The sequence below is a fragment of the Molothrus ater genome, chromosome 25 (genome assembly GCF_012460135.2).
Source record: "Molothrus ater isolate BHLD 08-10-18 breed brown headed cowbird chromosome 25, BPBGC_Mater_1.1, whole genome shotgun sequence".
Lineage (NCBI taxonomy): Eukaryota > Metazoa > Chordata > Aves > Passeriformes > Icteridae > Molothrus > Molothrus ater.
Window position 1 is genome coordinate 7,007,811 of NC_050502.2, and position 16,110 is coordinate 7,023,920.

Here is a 16,110-nt window from a genome sequence, read left to right on the forward strand (position 1 = left end):
TGAATTTAGTTTCAGGCCCATACAGGTGTGGTTCCACTCAGCCTGGAAGGAAACAGCAAGAGAATCTGCACATTATTCAGACTTTTAAGTGCATGTCCCTCCCCCTCACAATCAAGGCAGTTCTCAAGGCTTTTTATAGGTTTCTAAAACTAGAGTGCATGAGGACACTATGCTGCTGCCATCCTACTGCTAAGCAAAGCCTCCTCTTCCAGCTAGAAGGGGGCATCTCACCCTCTCAGTATGTGTCCAGCTTCCACAGGGTGCTGGAACAGCAAGTGTAGAGTCAGGCCCCACCACAGCCCCACTCACCCTATCCTCAAAACTGACCCTAAATCTATGTGATCTGGCACACAGAAATCTCACTTCTAAGAAAGAAGTTCGACATTTGATGGGTAAATTGTAAAAAAACAAGTTTATTTGAAAAAACTCAAGCCTCTTAACATGAATTCTGATCAACATTACTAGAACTTGAGAGCCATTAACCTGCTCCACGTACGTTGAGATATTTTCCAACACTAAAAAATAAAAAATAAATACGTACAAATTCTTTCCTCCCCCTTACATGTCCTAGATGTGAGAGGTTCAGCATCCACCGCCTTAAGATCTCAGTTGAACAGAAGCAAGTAAAAGAGGTTTCTCTAACAGATAAAAGAGCAAAAGCAGAAAAAGTCTCAGGGATGTACCATCTCCACTCACCTTACCACTCTGCCCAAGGTCAGGCACCCTAGACACTTGGCTGGATGGGATGCTCTGGTGGAAGCCCACCTCATGGGCAGGATGGGCCAGCACAGCCAACAGCAGTGTGAATGCCAGCAGCACAACCTGAGCCCATTTCACATCACCCAGCACTGGGCTGAGAAGAGGCACTATTGAGGCAGAGTGGGGAGGCAGGGGGGACTCCAACAGTCCCCAAGGAAGGCTTGGGCAAGCAGGGCTGCCACAGCCCTGGAGTGGGTGACACTGCCCAACAAGAACCCCAGCCATCTTTCTTCAACCTGAATATCCCATGAGAGAACAGCTACATAAACAGGGATTTTAAAGAACTACAGTAGCTAAAGTGTTTTCAAAACATACCTAAAGACCACCTAAAGAGCCAGGAGGCACTGGGCACGGGGGTTAAGGAGCACCTTGCCCCATGCCTGCATCTCCCCTGCAGAGGATCTGCAGTAAGAAGCGTGTGAAGCAGTATTCATCCAGGGCCGGCCCTGAAGCCCATTGTGCTTCAACAAATCCAGTATCCTGCTTTTTATGGCTTTTTAACAAGAAAACTCCCCGAAACACACACATATCCCCCCAACCCCAAGCAGAATACAGAGCTAAAGCACAGTTTAGAGTTAAGGCTCGTTCAGATTCAGCTAGATATGGAGACTGTAAGGCACATATTAGTACATTCATGTTACTGTTAAAAAGCCAGACTATAAAAGCCCCCTGCCCCTGGACACACGAGGATACTGCATGTGTAGTCCTGTTACCTTTAACACAGATGGAAAGACAATTCAGAGCCTGTTTAAAAATGAACACCCGGTTTAAACACTTCTTACAGCCCCCCAGCGCCAGCGGAGCTCTGCCCTGGCCACCACACCAGGGCAGCAGCGCTTCCCCGACACTCCGGGATTAAGACCGGTCCCTCACATGCGGCTCTCCTCCTCTTTGACACCACCCTCCATATTCTTCTGAGGTGAGGGGGCTACATCATTTTTTGCCTCTTTCTTCTTCCCAGCCTCATCAATGTTGGTCTCGTCCTCCTTTCCTTCCTTCTTCGCTTTCTCTTCCTTGGCCACCAGGCGATAGTTGATGCCCATCCCAATGAAGAGGTAGATCCCAGAGATGATCAGGACAACCCCACAGGCCCAGTATGTGTACTTGTAGTCACCATATATGTCATTGAGTTTCCCTAAAAGACAAGAGTATACAGTTCAGCAAGAAGCCCCCAAAGCAGCTCCAGGTCATGGAGATATTCCCAAGAGCAGCCCAAGCCCATCACCCTCACATTCAGACAAGGACCTGTCCCACATTCCTTTATTCCCTGCTCCCCTACCCTGTGCCACGGGTTCGGATCCCACTTCCTTGGCCATTCCTCAGTGGTCTACAGACTGCTGCCCCAGTGCCATGGGCTGCCCATGGCTCAAGGGAACCCATCACCACTCAGCAAGTCCAGGCAGGACAGCCAGAGTCAAAGAACCATAGAATCATTAAGGTTGGGAAAGACCTTTAAGATCATCAAGTTCAATCACCAACCCAGCACCACCCCACTAAAACCATGCCCTCAAGTGAGTTCTCCAGGCACAGCACACCCTACCTAACATAGGGGGTCCCAGAAGAACAGGGCAGCACTCCACGATGGTCACCAGGCCAACAGCACTAGAGAACCGCTGAGCTCCCACCAGGTCCATCAGGGTCTCAAAGAGAATCGAGCTCAGCCAGCCAAAGGCATAGCCAAAGAAGCCAGCATAAATGCAGAAGCCAGCATAGCTGGTGGACATGGGGAGCAAGAGGTGGCAAACACCATTGTAAATAATAGAAATGGCAAAGAAATATTGGATGCGGGGTCTGACCCACTTGGTGTTTGCCACCAGTCCCATGGAAGGTCTGGCAAACATGTCCACGAACGCCAGTATGGAGAGCAGAAAGGCTGCAGAGTCACTAGGAATCTTCTTGCTCTTTGCATAATTGCTGAGGAAGACCAAGGGAGCAAACAACCCGAAGAACATGATTACATTGCCTGACAGATAGAGCAGGAAGCCCCTGTGTGTGAATAGAGACAGGTCCAAGAATTTGTTGATTGTCTGGAAGACTGAGCGCTTCTCTTTCTTGGCCTTTCCATCAATGAGGTCCGTGCTGGTGTCACCATCATCCTTTTTCCCCGCTTTCCCAGCCTCCTGCTGCACTTCCTTATTGGTCTCTTTCTTCTGATCTGGCTTGGGACCTATAGGCCGCATCAGGGATCCAGCCACGCAGCAGTTCAGCAGGAGGCCACCCAGGATGAGGAAGCTGCCACGCCAGCCAAATATGCCAAAGAAGAGCTGGTTGATGGGTGCCAGGGTAGAGAGGAAGACAGGGCTGCCTGCCATTGCCAGCCCATTGGCCAGTGGACGCTTCTTAAAGAAGTACTTGCCAATCATGGTTAAGGCAGGGTTCAGGTTGAAGGCAAGTCCAAGACCTGCAGGAGAGAGATAAGGGGCTCAAGTCTTGGATGCCTCCAGCAGCACTGGCAGAAGGGCTAGTAATACAAGTGGGGTTTCAATTCTGGGGAGTTCACAGCTCCATTTCCAACTTAGAATCATGGAATCATTTAGGTTAGAAAAGTCCTCTAAAATAATGGAGTCCAACCATTGCCCCAGCACTGCCAGGTCCCCATTAACCCATGCCCCAAGTGTGACATCCACATGCTTTTTGAACACTTCCGGGATGGTGATTCCACCAGTGCCCCAGACAGTCCATTCCAACAACTGACTCACCCACTTCCCAGCTGGCATGAGCAGGAGTCAGCCCCTGCTGCCAGCTAAAGAGGCACCCAGGCAGTGACAAGAAACAGAATTCATGCAAATTCAGACATTAACTAATAATTATCGGGTTGAAGTTGCTCCTTTCACTGCCCCACTAGGGCAGAGCTATCACTTACCCCCTATGACCCCAACACAGAAGTAGAGCTCCTCCACCGTGTTGCAGAAGGAGGCTGCGATCAGCCCACAGCCGGAAAGGCAGCCGCCTACAATCATGATGGGCCGGCTGCCATATTTGTTCACCAGGATGCTGCTGATGGGACCTGGGCAAACAAAGGAGATGCACCAGAGAGGAGTTATCTTTGCATGAGAGACCAAACACACACACAAGCACACTGCAGCTTTACTGCCAGAGGATTCCAGCTTTCACACAGCATTGTCTCTCCCAGGGAGGGAACTGGGGTAAGGGGAAAGGACAGAAGGTTCAGAGGCAGCTGGAGACAAGAGAATCACAAAATGGTTTGGGTTGGAAGGGACCTTAAAGATCATCTTGTTCCAGCTCCTTGCCATGGGCAGGGACACTTTCTACTAGAACAGGTTGCTGCAATCCAACCCAGTCTTGGCCATTTCCAGGGATGGAGAAGACACAGCTTTTCTAGGCTTCTCTGTGCCAAGGCCTCATCATCCTCACGGAAGAATTTCTTCCTAAATATCTAATCTAAACCAACCATAAGAGAGAGAGAATTGTTGAAGCACAGAAAGCTTTGACTTCTCTGAGAAAGTTGCCTTCTGTGGGCTGAAACAGGAGCTGCCTGGCCACCAGCTGCCCCCAGAGACAGGGCTTTGGAACAGGCCGAAGCCACCTGCCTCATGCTGCACTGGGGGCTCTGCCCTACTTGCGGCCACCCACCCACCATGGGCTGGGGTCTCAGCCCCAAAGCAACTGCACATCTCCTGCCAGAGGTTTCTGATAAAGACCAGATGAAGCTGTGAGGAAACACCTTCTCTGGGTGCAGGTGAAGCTCCTCAGGCTTGGGGAGAAGCAGCAGTGCCTCAGGAGAAGGGGTGCTTCTGTTTTCACTGCTACCCCTAATGCAGACAGGGGCCAATTGCCCTTTTAAGTGCTTCAGTATCAGGCGCTTTAATCCAAAGCAAACAGTGATTAGAGACTGCCAAGCATGCTCTACAGACACTAAAATGTATTTAAATACACTGAATGAACATCCATTGAATATTAACAGACTTTGCTTTGCCATTAACAGACAGAGAGGTTGTCAACATGTTATTCATGGGTCCTCAGATGGTACTTGACCTTTTTGCCCAGTTTAAACAAAGCCTGGAGCAGGTTACAGAAGCCTTGGTGCTGCAGAGTCTGCTCCCAGCCCCACAGCATTCTGCTCTCTGCTACCAGAAGCTCCAATGCAATGCCACCAGGGATGGGCCATGGCTCTGGTCCTGTGAGAGGTGGCAGCAGCAGCACCTGGGAGCTGCCACATTACAAGGTGCACAGAGCACTCAGCACTTTGCAAAACCTGAACCTTGAACTCAGCAAATGTGACACCCCTGAAGAGTCTAAATGCAGCCACAGCCTTTCTTCCGGGAAGTCCACCTGAAAATAGCAGGCTCCAAAGGGCAATCAGCAGGAAGCCACACAGCTGGGCAGTGCCAGGTACTCTAGGGGCAATTCTCCTCATCCCCCCCTTTTCTAAAGGAAAACAACACCCATACCTGTTTTCTAGATTCACTGGAAGTGTTTTTGACTAAACATTACCCGATCTAACTTGATTGCTCAAGCTGCCAAAAACATGTAAATAATGGAATCTAATCCCAACATGGGGCTGACAAAGGAGCATTTGACACCATGACATCCATGCATCCTGATGATGACTGCACAGGGCAGCTGTAGGGAAATATGCTGCTTCCTCACACCCAGCCCTACCAGGACAGAAGCTGCCCCAGCTCTGTGAGATTCTACTACTCCAGAAGATGAACTACTTTTTCAGCCTCCAAGCAGGCAGGTGTCCTAGGAGACAGGGAAAACAGGATGCACACTGGAACTGCTCCAGTGCAATTCAGACTCTGTAAAGGGTCTGGTTTCAGGCAGGAATGAATGGGGCAGCAGCAATTCCAGTGCTTCAGCAGCTGGGGGATGAATAAAAAGTTCTGAGATGGAAGTGATCCTCAAGAATAGAGTCCAACTCCTGGCTCTTCAAAGGACAACCCCAACAATCCCACATTCTGCTTGAGAGTATTGTCCAAAATGCTCCTTGAGCTCTGGCAGCCTTGGGGCTGTGGCCACTGTTCTGGGAAGCCTGTTCAGTACTTGACCACCTTCTGGAGGAAAAATGCACCCAGGTAGATCTGGGGTACTTCCAGCATCCCTGCCACCAGCCACCATATGGCCAAGCAGACCAAGACCAGCAGCTGCCAGAATTTAATGGCTACAGCTCAGTGAAAGCAGGAGGGACAGAATCACCATGGAGGGAGGGGGACATTGGGACAACCACTACTCCAGTACTGGAGGAGGGAGTTCTTACCCCTGCTGCCAGGCAGCTCCAGACAGTGCCCCCAGAAGAACCAGCTCTGAGCTATTGGGAGAGGAGGAATGGCCCAGATTGGGTCTCATTAAGGCAGTTACACGGTTTACAAGCTTGTTACAACATTGGAGCAGGGAAATGTGCTGGTCGCTTCGCTAGCTGAGCGAGGACAAAGCAGAGCCTGTTCCCTGCAAAGGAAAAGCCTCGTGCTCAGCCGGGAGCTGACGTCAGGTCCTTTGGATGCACAAATCCAACAAGGTTGCAGGCAACCTGCCAGCTGGGGACTGGCAGCAGGGAGAAGCTCCCATTTGCCTCTGAAGTGGCCACAACAGCAGGCTCACAGTGTTTCTTTCAGCCCAGCACAAGACTGTGTTTGCAGGCACATACAAGACCCCAGGGTCCGGAGACCAGGAACACTCTGCATGCTGTTCACCCACTAAAAACATGCATAAAGCACCCAGCTTGAGAGTTAAAAGCCTTCAAAAGGCAGCTTCTGAAGGACAGGGGAGGGATTGGAGCTGTTTTGGTTTAGGTGGGTTTGCCTTATTCTGTTCATGTCTCTGTACTTCCAGTGCACACTACCATTCTCAAACAGCACAAGCTGCCTACAGCACTGCTTGGCACCAGCAAGCAGTAACATGTGGCACAAGGTTTCAGTGCACTCCAAGCACAACTGAGCTGACAAGAAACTGAGGACAGATGCCTACATACACCCACTATTCCCTGAATTGGAAAAAAAAATTAAAAAAAATTAAAAATCAATGTCTTATCTGAAAGTGCCCCTAAGAGCAGAGTAGCCACATTGCCACATGTAGCAGAGCAGCTCCCTGGCCTTCAGGAGGATGCTGGGAGTAGACACAGCATCTGCAACTCACTGTAACAAGGACAAGGGCAGAATTACACAAGTCATAATTCCCCGGAAAGATTTTACAGCTTTGCAGAGGACAGATTAACCCGGTTTTTGCACTCTGGGCATTAAATGGAACTTTCTGAGCAGCCTCCTTTACGAAAACTCATGAAGGGAGGTTTTGCTCTCAGATAAGGAGAGAATTCAAAGTGTTAGCAAAATTTTGGTTGTTGTCACCACAGCCGGGTGGGAATCACCAGTCCCAGCAGAAGAGTAGCATCTTGTGCTGTAATGCAGGAGCACAAGCACCACTGCCTCCACCCCACTTACCTCCTGCATACATAACAGCCAGCATGATGGAGGAGATCCAGGACACTTTGCTGCTGGAGGCATTGAAGATGACCTCAATCTCTTTGAAGAACACTGTGATAGATTTGGGGAAGGCATAGGAAAAACCAATGGAAATGAAGGCTCCGACGACCACAGCCCATCCCCATCCTCCTTCAGGAGGAGTGTATCCTTCAGGGCCTCCAATGGCCGGTGGCATCTTGAATCAAGTCGGCGATGATTCAGCTGGGGATCAAAGATCTGCAAAGGACAAAACATTGCCTCAGCTGAAAGCAGAATCTCTCTCTGCTCCTGGCACACAACTGCATGGCTCAAGCTCTGTTTGCAAGGCTGGCATAGCACCAGTGCCCCCACCACCATGAGGAAAGTTGATCCGTGAGGTGAGATCACCCCAGGATCACCAGCACAGTGGGCCACTCCAAAGCACATGCTCAGATTGCAGCTGGCCTTTAAGAGCCCAGTCAGCACACATTTTTAAGTGACGAATTTAAGACATGACATCCCGACCTAAGCTGGAAAGGGCAGGTAGTGTCTGTGACAGCAGCCAGGACTCATCTGCACAGGCAGAGCTCCCAAAGCATCTGGGTTGCTGGAGTGCAACCCCAGCACTGCAAAATCCCAGGAAGCCCCAGGCCACCTAGAGCTGGAGCTGCACACCAAGGATATTAAATGCAGATATACTGAGGGGGAGTAAGTCCCCATGCACGAGCGAAACAGGACACCCCTATTTCTGCTGAAAAAGGGCAGTTGGGTGTCACAGCACACCCACCATCCCCAAAGGTCAGTGGCTATGGCTAAACTTAGCCTGAGTGGTGACCAAGGAAGGCTCCCATATGCCACCAGAGAAGGCAGAGGTGGATCCATACTGAGAAGTCCCAGCAGAGCCTGGTTCCCCTGCAGTTTGGCCCTGGCAGGGCACTTCCAGACCCAGCTGCATCCAAAACCTCCTCCTTGATCAAAAAGGCTATGGCAGGTTTCACAAAGCACCCAAGTATAAAAACAATTAACTTAAAAAGTTCAAAACTAGAAATGACTAGAAAACAAAATAAACAGGAAGATGCCATTCAGGCTTGCTGAGGTGTGGAATCCCCTCAGAGAGGCTGACTGGGAGCAATCCAGAGGCCATCAAGGTCAGGCTGTTCATGCATGGGCCCACACAGCAGCAGAACCAGATCACACTCCAGAGCCGCTGTTACTCCAAATGAAGGCTGGTACAGGCAGCTGAGAGCAGCACAAGGCATCACAGCAAGGAACTGTAGCAAGGGCAGCTGCTCACAAACAAGAGTCACAACATGCAAAGCCACAGAAACCACTACCAGCCCCAGAACTCCTGTGCACCCACAGGGACTTCAGAAGGCATTTTCTGATGGACTGCAGCCCTCCCCAGCCTCACAGCCAGAAGTACCCCCACCTCACTCACCCATATTAAGCACCACCAGCCAAGGGGACAGCATTAGGCTCCTTCACCAGAGCCCACCCCACACACCACAGCTCTCTGCTGCTCAAGTTTGCACTCAAGGGCAAAAGCTACCTTCAAGCAGGAGAGTCTTTTCCAGAGCTCCTGAGGTCATGCCAGGCAGAGTGACAACTTCAAAGCAGTGTGGTGCTGGCTCAGAGAGGTGCAGCCTCCTATTTATAGCCTGCATCCGCCCCAGCTCACAGCGATTACCATCTCATCCATGGCTGCTGACATGCCAGCGTTTACCTGGCACATCCCTATAGCACACACTACAGGACTACGGGCTCCTGCCTTTTCATTCACTCTGTGTCACTTGGTGCACATCCAAGGCTGGGATCCCAGCTTCCTGGTCAAAGCACAGCTGGTGATCCAGAGTCATGGGGAGATCCTGCTCCTTCCTACCTGGCACTGGAGGTACTGGCAGCAGTTATCTGATACAGCACCAGGTTTGCCAGAGCCACTTGACACCTGGCTGCAGTGATGCCCCAGACCCACACAAGGCGAGAGAAAGAAAAGCACAGGAGGTTGGATTCTGTAAGCTGCTAAGACTAGTTTAGTGTGACCCAGACAATGATTTTTCACTGGCAGGGTATTTTCCTGCATCCTGGCCAGCGCAACACATGACCATCACGAGCAGCTCCAAGCCACCCGCCACTCCAACAAAGGAATCATTGACAAGACGCTGCCCCTGGCACGTCCACAGCTGAACTATGCCCAGGAGCCAGAGCCTGTTTCCTCTGATTTCCTCTCTGGGACTCAACGGATGAGCCGCATCTCCGGTGTCTGGCTGCAGGCAGATCCCTGGGCCAACACACACCTGTGGGCACCTACGTGGGACCACCGAGGGAGCAGCCAGGCTTCACAGAGACTCCCAATGCAGTCTGGTCTCTTGGAACACAGAGCAGCCCACCCACCCACCATGAGCACTGGGAATTGCTGAACATGCCCTCCCCACACAAGCTGCACACTGGAGCTTCCACCACCTCTTGCTTTGAGTCACACTGAGCTTTCACAGCCTTCAGTGAACCCTAAAGCATCATCCAACCACAATGATTTATCCAAAACATTTTTGAAAGCTGAAACTACCAGGTGTTGGCTATAAAAGCTCCCAGCAAGGAATATAATCTACTTGTGAGCACTAATTAAAACTACAGGCAATAAAAGCCATCCAAGGCAAAGGCTGAGGAGGTTTTGATGAGGTGTTGGGGATTTTTCCCTTTTGTTCCTGAGACATATACACTGGTTTAATTCTTTCACTGCTCCCAAGGAGCTCAACTGCTCCAAAATGACTGTGGCTTGGTTAATTTATTTTTTCTTCCCCTACAAGCAACATTTCTCCTCCTGAGGTGGCATCTCTCTGTAAAAAGAAAAGGCTTCTGGCAGGTTAGACATGACCTCTCTTGCATGGCTGAGGCACAATGAAAAACCTTGAGCTGAACAAGGTTTTGAGACCAAAGATTCCCAAAGTCTGACGCCAGAGAATTTACACAATGAGTTCTGCATGCCACAACACTCTTCCCTGACTCACTGAAAATCCTTAATAAGAAAGATCAGTTTTAGAAAGCTCATGATTCAACTGCATTAGGCTTCTTGACGATTTACTCCTTGCCCCCACACAGAACTAGGTTCAAACAAGTGAGGAAAAAAAATAAAGCACATGTAAGGCAGCCAGCCCAACTGGAAAGATTCCCTCCCTTTTGCAAAAAGGGAAATTAAAAAAAAACAAAAACAACCAGAACACATAGTTATGACATTTTCAGCTGTTTTGGAAGAGTTGCAACATGTAAGATGTGATTAGAAATCAAATTCACAACTGCCAGGCAACCAGCTACAGTTCAACCGATTAGGAAATAAAATAACCATATTTGCAGTAATTAAGACTGATGAGACCAAGTAATGACTGAGTATCACAACTGCTCCCCTATAAAAGTCCTGACTAATCTGCAGGAATGGGTAGCCTACAGCCACCCTCCTCTGCACAGCAAGAGTGAGAGCAGGAATTGAGACAATGAGGATGGTATCACCCCAAAACAGATCCCTCAGAAGACTAAATCCCTGCCATCTCCTAGGTCCCACCCACAAGCAGTTATCCTTTCTCCAAAGGGGCCTGGAACAGCATGATTTCAAGACTTTTAGTTATATAATGCAGTAAATTGCCGTGCTTTTGAAAGCTCAGATTGGCAGGACTCCAGCACAGAAAGACAGAGGCTCACATTTATAGAGCACTGCAAATGCCCCAAAGTATTTCTGGGGCAAAGCCTTTATTGAAGTGGTTCACATCACTTCTTTTTGGGGTCAAAGGAAGAGGGCCATTCCCCCATCCAAGCAAAGACCCTGCCCAGGCACAACACACCTCTGCCTCTACTCACACATCCCTCCAGCTCAAGGCTTCCCTACAGTGGTTATACACTCAGTGGCACCTGCTGCCCTTTGAGCTCACAAAGCCTTTCCCCTGGAGCAGGGCTCTCTGAGTACCTGGGAACTGGAGCAGGGCAGGCAGGGAGCCTGAACTCTTGCTCCATGGAGCAGAACAAGCTGAGAGACCCATATATTTCTCCCACAACCCACCATCAGCCGAGTGCCACACAGATTCGTGCTGCAGCCAGCGGAGGTTCATCTGGTCTCTTTGCAGGTGTGAAATCCACAGTGGCTCATCCCAGCCCTGCTGTCTTTGCTTCCTGCTTTCTGTTCCTCCTGTGCTCCCCCAGCTTGAGATGGACATAGCATTGTCCAGAGAAGGATCTCCACATCAAAAAGATGCCCAGGGATGTCCCAGCTATCCAACAGCCATCTGGGCACCTGGTGCCCTTGTAAGCTGGACCCAGCCTTTGGGCTAGAAATGCCATCAGTGAAACACCTAGGCCAGGAAGGATGGGCACAAAGCTGCCCCTTGCTAGCAGCAGAGTTTGCACTGCCTGAGGGAGCTCTTCCCTCAAGCCGCCAGCAGAAAGGGGGATGCTGTTCCCCAGGAGCTCATTCCCATCAGCCAAGCCCTAAGAATTAGCCACATCCAGCTCCTCAAAGCCCAGCTCACCACAAGAAGCTCAGCACAGGGCCATAAACATCCGTGGGACATTTGCCCAACATGGGGAGCTGGCAGGCCCCCAGAATCTCTCCTTCTGATCCCTAAAACTAAACTGAGATCTCCTGCTGGGGAAATGAAGGGGCTGGCAATCACCAGCTGTTCACAGCCTATAACACTCTATACCTTCAAATTTGGCCTTTTTCTGGCCTGAAGTGAGACGAAATAGAGATTGTCAGGAGACACCACTTTCACCAGTTAAGTGGGTTTAGAGCATTATGCACCGAGCTTTAATTCCAGCAGGCACCCACAGGCAGGGTTTAACCTGGCAGCACATGGCCTACGTGACTCCCCAGCGCTTCCAAGGGCTCTGCACCAGGACAATAGTCAATTGAGGCCCTGCTCAGCCCCAGCCTTTGCTGCTGGGGTGAGCCAAGGTCAGCAGCACAGGCAGGGCTCACTCAAGGCCGGCAGCCCGCACAGGCAAGCTCAAGGTTTTGGCCAGGAGCAGCCCAGCCCACTCAGTGCCTCTTCCCACCAGAAATGGCCAACACACTCCCAGACATGCCCTGGTCTGCCGGCCCGGTGAGCCAGCACCAGCACGCAGACAGACAGACAGACGCCATGGGGCACAGCATTGGCAGCCACCCTCCTCCAGCTCCCCCACTGGCAGCACAAGCCTCAGCCCGCAGAGGCACAGATCATCCTGCTCATCCCACCGGGCACAGCCACGGTCTTTCCCTGGACACTCACAATTACTCTCTGGTGGACACAGCTCCTCAGCCCCCAAAACGCTCCCAGCATGGCACAGGGCAAGAGAGGCTGCAACCTGCCCTGCAAAGTGAGGTGTTGGGATAGTTTGTTGGCAGCTTTGAGGGAAGCCAACCAACCAGAGAGATGAGCAGCTATTTGTGTCCACCAGAGAAGCTCCCGTCTGGGGCTGCTGTGCCTGGTTGTTAGCATCACCAATGCTCAGTAAGGATCAACCATCTTACTGGTGTGAGCAAGCATGAAGTCAAGCTTAAGCAAGATACCAACAAGCCCAAGGGAGAAAGCCTGGCTTATTTCTACACCAGAGCCTGGCTGTGGTCATGGCTGGTTTGCAGACCAGTTAAAGGAATTTTATGTGAAGCAAGCAGCTCTTGCATGTAGTCTGGGCTCACATCAGCTTTAGCACCCAGCACAGCACCCAGAGTCCCCCCCATCCCTAGGGAAAGGGATTCTCATGGCACCAGCTTCCAGCCAAACCCCTGTCTCAGGTGGGGACAGGAGGTGCTCAAGCCCCTGCACAGGGTTTCCCAGTCACACCCTGAGCACAAGCTGTGCTCTGCCAGGACACCAAGTTGATCCTCCCTGCACTAGCGGTGCTCAGGAATGCTCCCAGGACACCCTGTGCCCTCACAGAAATCCTCAGAATGAGAAAAATGTAGTATGGACTAGCATTGGCATTCTTTCATTAGAGACCCACAATGCCAGCCAGAGACAGCTCCGGGTGTCTTGGCAAAGCAGGGGGCTGCAAAATCACAAAAAGTCACAGCGGTTACCATCAAACGGAACTGGCTGTCCCTTCCCTACGAGCAGGAGTCTGAATTTTGATCCCAGCCACTGCCACATTATTGCTACCTTCAAGCCCTCAAACCACAGATGAGTAAGCACCAGGATGGAGGTGGGATATGCACACCAAGGACTCAAAAACACAAGGGTGGAGGTGGGAGAAGAGGTCACACCAAGGACCCAGCAGTACATGGATGGAAGTGGGATGGACACTCGCACCAAGAACCCAGCCCTCAAACCAGGACCAAGGCAGCACTGGGATGGAGGCAGGAGAGGAGGTCACACCGAGGGCCCAGTAGCACTCCGGTGGTTGTGGTTCCAGTAATTAACTACAGCCCCACGTGGATTTTCCTTAGCTACAGAACTACTCTGCAGCGGCTCTAAGGACACAGTGAGTCATACCGATACCACCAGTGAGAGGCTCCTACTTTCTTAAGAGTCTGTTATAGGCTTATTCCAGAGGAGGAAATGGGAAATGCCATAAAAGTGCAACAGTAGATTTGAACTACAGGGCCCTAATGAGATGCACCTCCCAAGCCTACGTGCAGCTTTTCAACTCCTCATAAAGGAGATATAAAATGACAGCGTGAAAATCACTGGGTATTTTCCACCTTAGCTGCCAGATAAATCAGGCCAACTGGGCCAAATAGGAGCCAAGAGAAAACACACGCGACCATTCACACCTTTTCCAGGTAACACCTCCTGAAAGGGAACAATGTTTCACACCTTCCCAAGGAGCTAGGACAGCCACAGGCACCCCCACAGAGAGATTTGACATACACTAGCAGAACTTGTTTGTAATTGGGAGGTCCTTCACCCCTGCGGTTCATCTAAGACCAAGGAAGTTCCTCCCCAACAAAGGCACTATCGGGAGCTTGGGGGAGTTTCTTTACACCCAGCACACTCCTGCTCCCTGCCCTGGCCCATTTCTCAGCGCTGCTCCTATCCTTCCAGACACAGCCAAGGCAACCTCAGCGCAAAGATACCCAGGAGAATCCAACAGCACTAAATGACCTCACTTAGCATGAAAATGGGATGCCTGTACATCACAAAAAGACTTAAGGCTCACAGAAAGGCACAAACCCAGAATCATTATACCTGCTTCCTTGTGATGCAACTAAGGAAACCCACCTTTTTCCTAAGAAAAAAATTGAAGCTGGAGAACATGAGTAACCATTGTGCAAAAGGTCCACACTTAAGGGGCAGGGTGTGAGCACTCAGGCCATTTACTGTTTCAGGACACAAATCCCACTTCTCCTGCCGAAGATACAATTCACAATTTCCTTATGATCCTCCTGTTCACACTCATCCCCTTTGTCTGAGTCAACTTTCAAACCCTCTGGCATTGTTCACCTTCATGATGCATTTGTGCACCCTTCAGCTGCAGGACTCCTGCCCGACCTGCAATACCCACCCTGGGTGAAGCATTCCAGCAGCATATCTGGAGCCCAGTCCCGCTAAGCCTGAGCATCTCACCCAGGGGCCAGCAAACACCTGCCAGAGGCCACCAGGCTTCAACCAGAGCAGACCGCAGGACCAGAGCCGGTCGGTCTTGGCTCTAGGAGTGTTCTGACAGCCCCTTGCTACCCAGCGAGTGTAAGCTACCACCAGCCACCACTGAGCTCTAGCAGCCCCAGCTTTCTGCTGCTGGTCATCGCAACGCCTCGCCAGCTAACCGATTCGCACACCAGAGGGTGGATGCTCGCCTCAAACACTTATGGGGCCAACATGACCTTACTACTACCTCCTCCCTGAGCAAGGCAGAAACAAGCGCTAAAGGGACCTTTCCTGGAGCCGGAGCACGGTTCCGCAGTCTATCCTGCACAGCCAGCAGGGGATCACGGTGCTGAATGCCTAGGGTGACTCACCCACCTGAGCAGCCTCGAATGCCCAAGGTCCAGCTCTGAGCACCTGCCAAGAGGAGTCACCTGAAGGCCGATATGAGCGGCATCGCGATGCAGAGCTCACCCAGATGCTGCTGAGCTCACCCGGAAGGCTGCAGGAGTGCTCCCATGGCGACGATGGGTACCCCTCTGCACCCCAATACCGCAGACCCACTCCCAGGACAAGGCTCCCACGCAGCTTCCAGGCCCTCCCTGCCTTTATCAAGAGCCAAACACACACAGTGATCACCTCCTTCCTGCCCCCCGGAGTTTATCGAGCACCCTCAAATGGCGCGGAGATTCCCCCGCGCGGCCCCACAAACACGCTGGGGGGAGCGTCCTGAGGGGCCGGGCAGGGGAAACGAGGAGCTCCCCAAGACAGGGACCCCCCACCTCGGGGCAACGGGGCTACCCGGGCCCCTCGAGGCCATCATCATCCATCCTCACCGTTCGCCGGGAGAAGGAGGCCGGGGACACCACCACCCCAGGGCGCTACTGCCGGTAAGAGAGGAACGAGGGCGCTCGGGGCAGGGTACTGAGGGATCCTCACCACGCGGCCACAGCAGAGCGGGAACAAAACATGGCTCCCCCCTCAGTCCGGGGGCGGGGGAGACCAGAGCGGCTGTTCCAACACAGCCACAAACGCCGGTGTGGAACCAACCGGCCACCGAACGGACGGGCTGCGCGACCGGCCACAAGGGCGACCCCCCGCTCCAAGAACGGCCCAGGACCATCACCGGCTCCAAGACCTCACAGCCGGGCCGGCAGCTGCGGCCCCAGGGAGCGCGGAGCTGCCAGAGTGCGTGGGGCTCCCATAGCCAGGGCCTGACGCCGACCCCCACCTCGCTCGCCCCCTCGCTCGCCCGTCCCGTCGCGCCACGTGGGCCGCCCGCGCCCTACCTGCGGGTGCCGCCGCCGCCGAGTGCTGCCGCCCCCGCCCCCGCCGCTATAAGGGCGGAGAGGCGCGGGGGGCGGGAGCGGGGCGTGCCCGGCCACGCTCCGCCTCCCGCGCGCCAC

At 52.2% G+C, this 16,110-nt stretch overlaps 1 protein-coding gene across 5 annotated transcripts; it reads right to left on the bottom strand.

Moving 5' to 3' along the window:
* Nucleotides 1-393: 393 nt before the first annotated feature.
* SLC16A1 (solute carrier family 16 member 1) lies at nucleotides 394-16,050 on the bottom strand. 5 transcript variants are annotated; one of them, XM_054517294.1, is made up of 5 exons: nucleotides 15,994-16,050; nucleotides 7,158-7,415; nucleotides 3,623-3,766; nucleotides 2,300-3,160; nucleotides 394-1,894 (listed from the first exon to the last, which is right to left on the bottom strand). In XM_054517294.1, exons 2-5 carry the CDS (start codon nucleotides 7,372-7,374, stop codon nucleotides 1,629-1,631), a joined length of 1,488 nt encoding a protein of 495 aa, XP_054373269.1. In that variant the 5' UTR covers nucleotides 7,375-7,415; nucleotides 15,994-16,050; the 3' UTR covers nucleotides 394-1,628. The 5 variants fall into 5 exon arrangements, with proteins under 5 accessions (XP_054373269.1, XP_036254338.1, XP_036254339.1 ...); XM_036398445.2 differs by lacking the exon at nucleotides 15,994-16,050 and adding an exon at nucleotides 15,541-15,564; XM_036398446.2 differs by lacking the exon at nucleotides 15,994-16,050 and adding an exon at nucleotides 15,083-15,149.
* Between the last annotated feature and the right edge of the window lie 60 nt (nucleotides 16,051-16,110).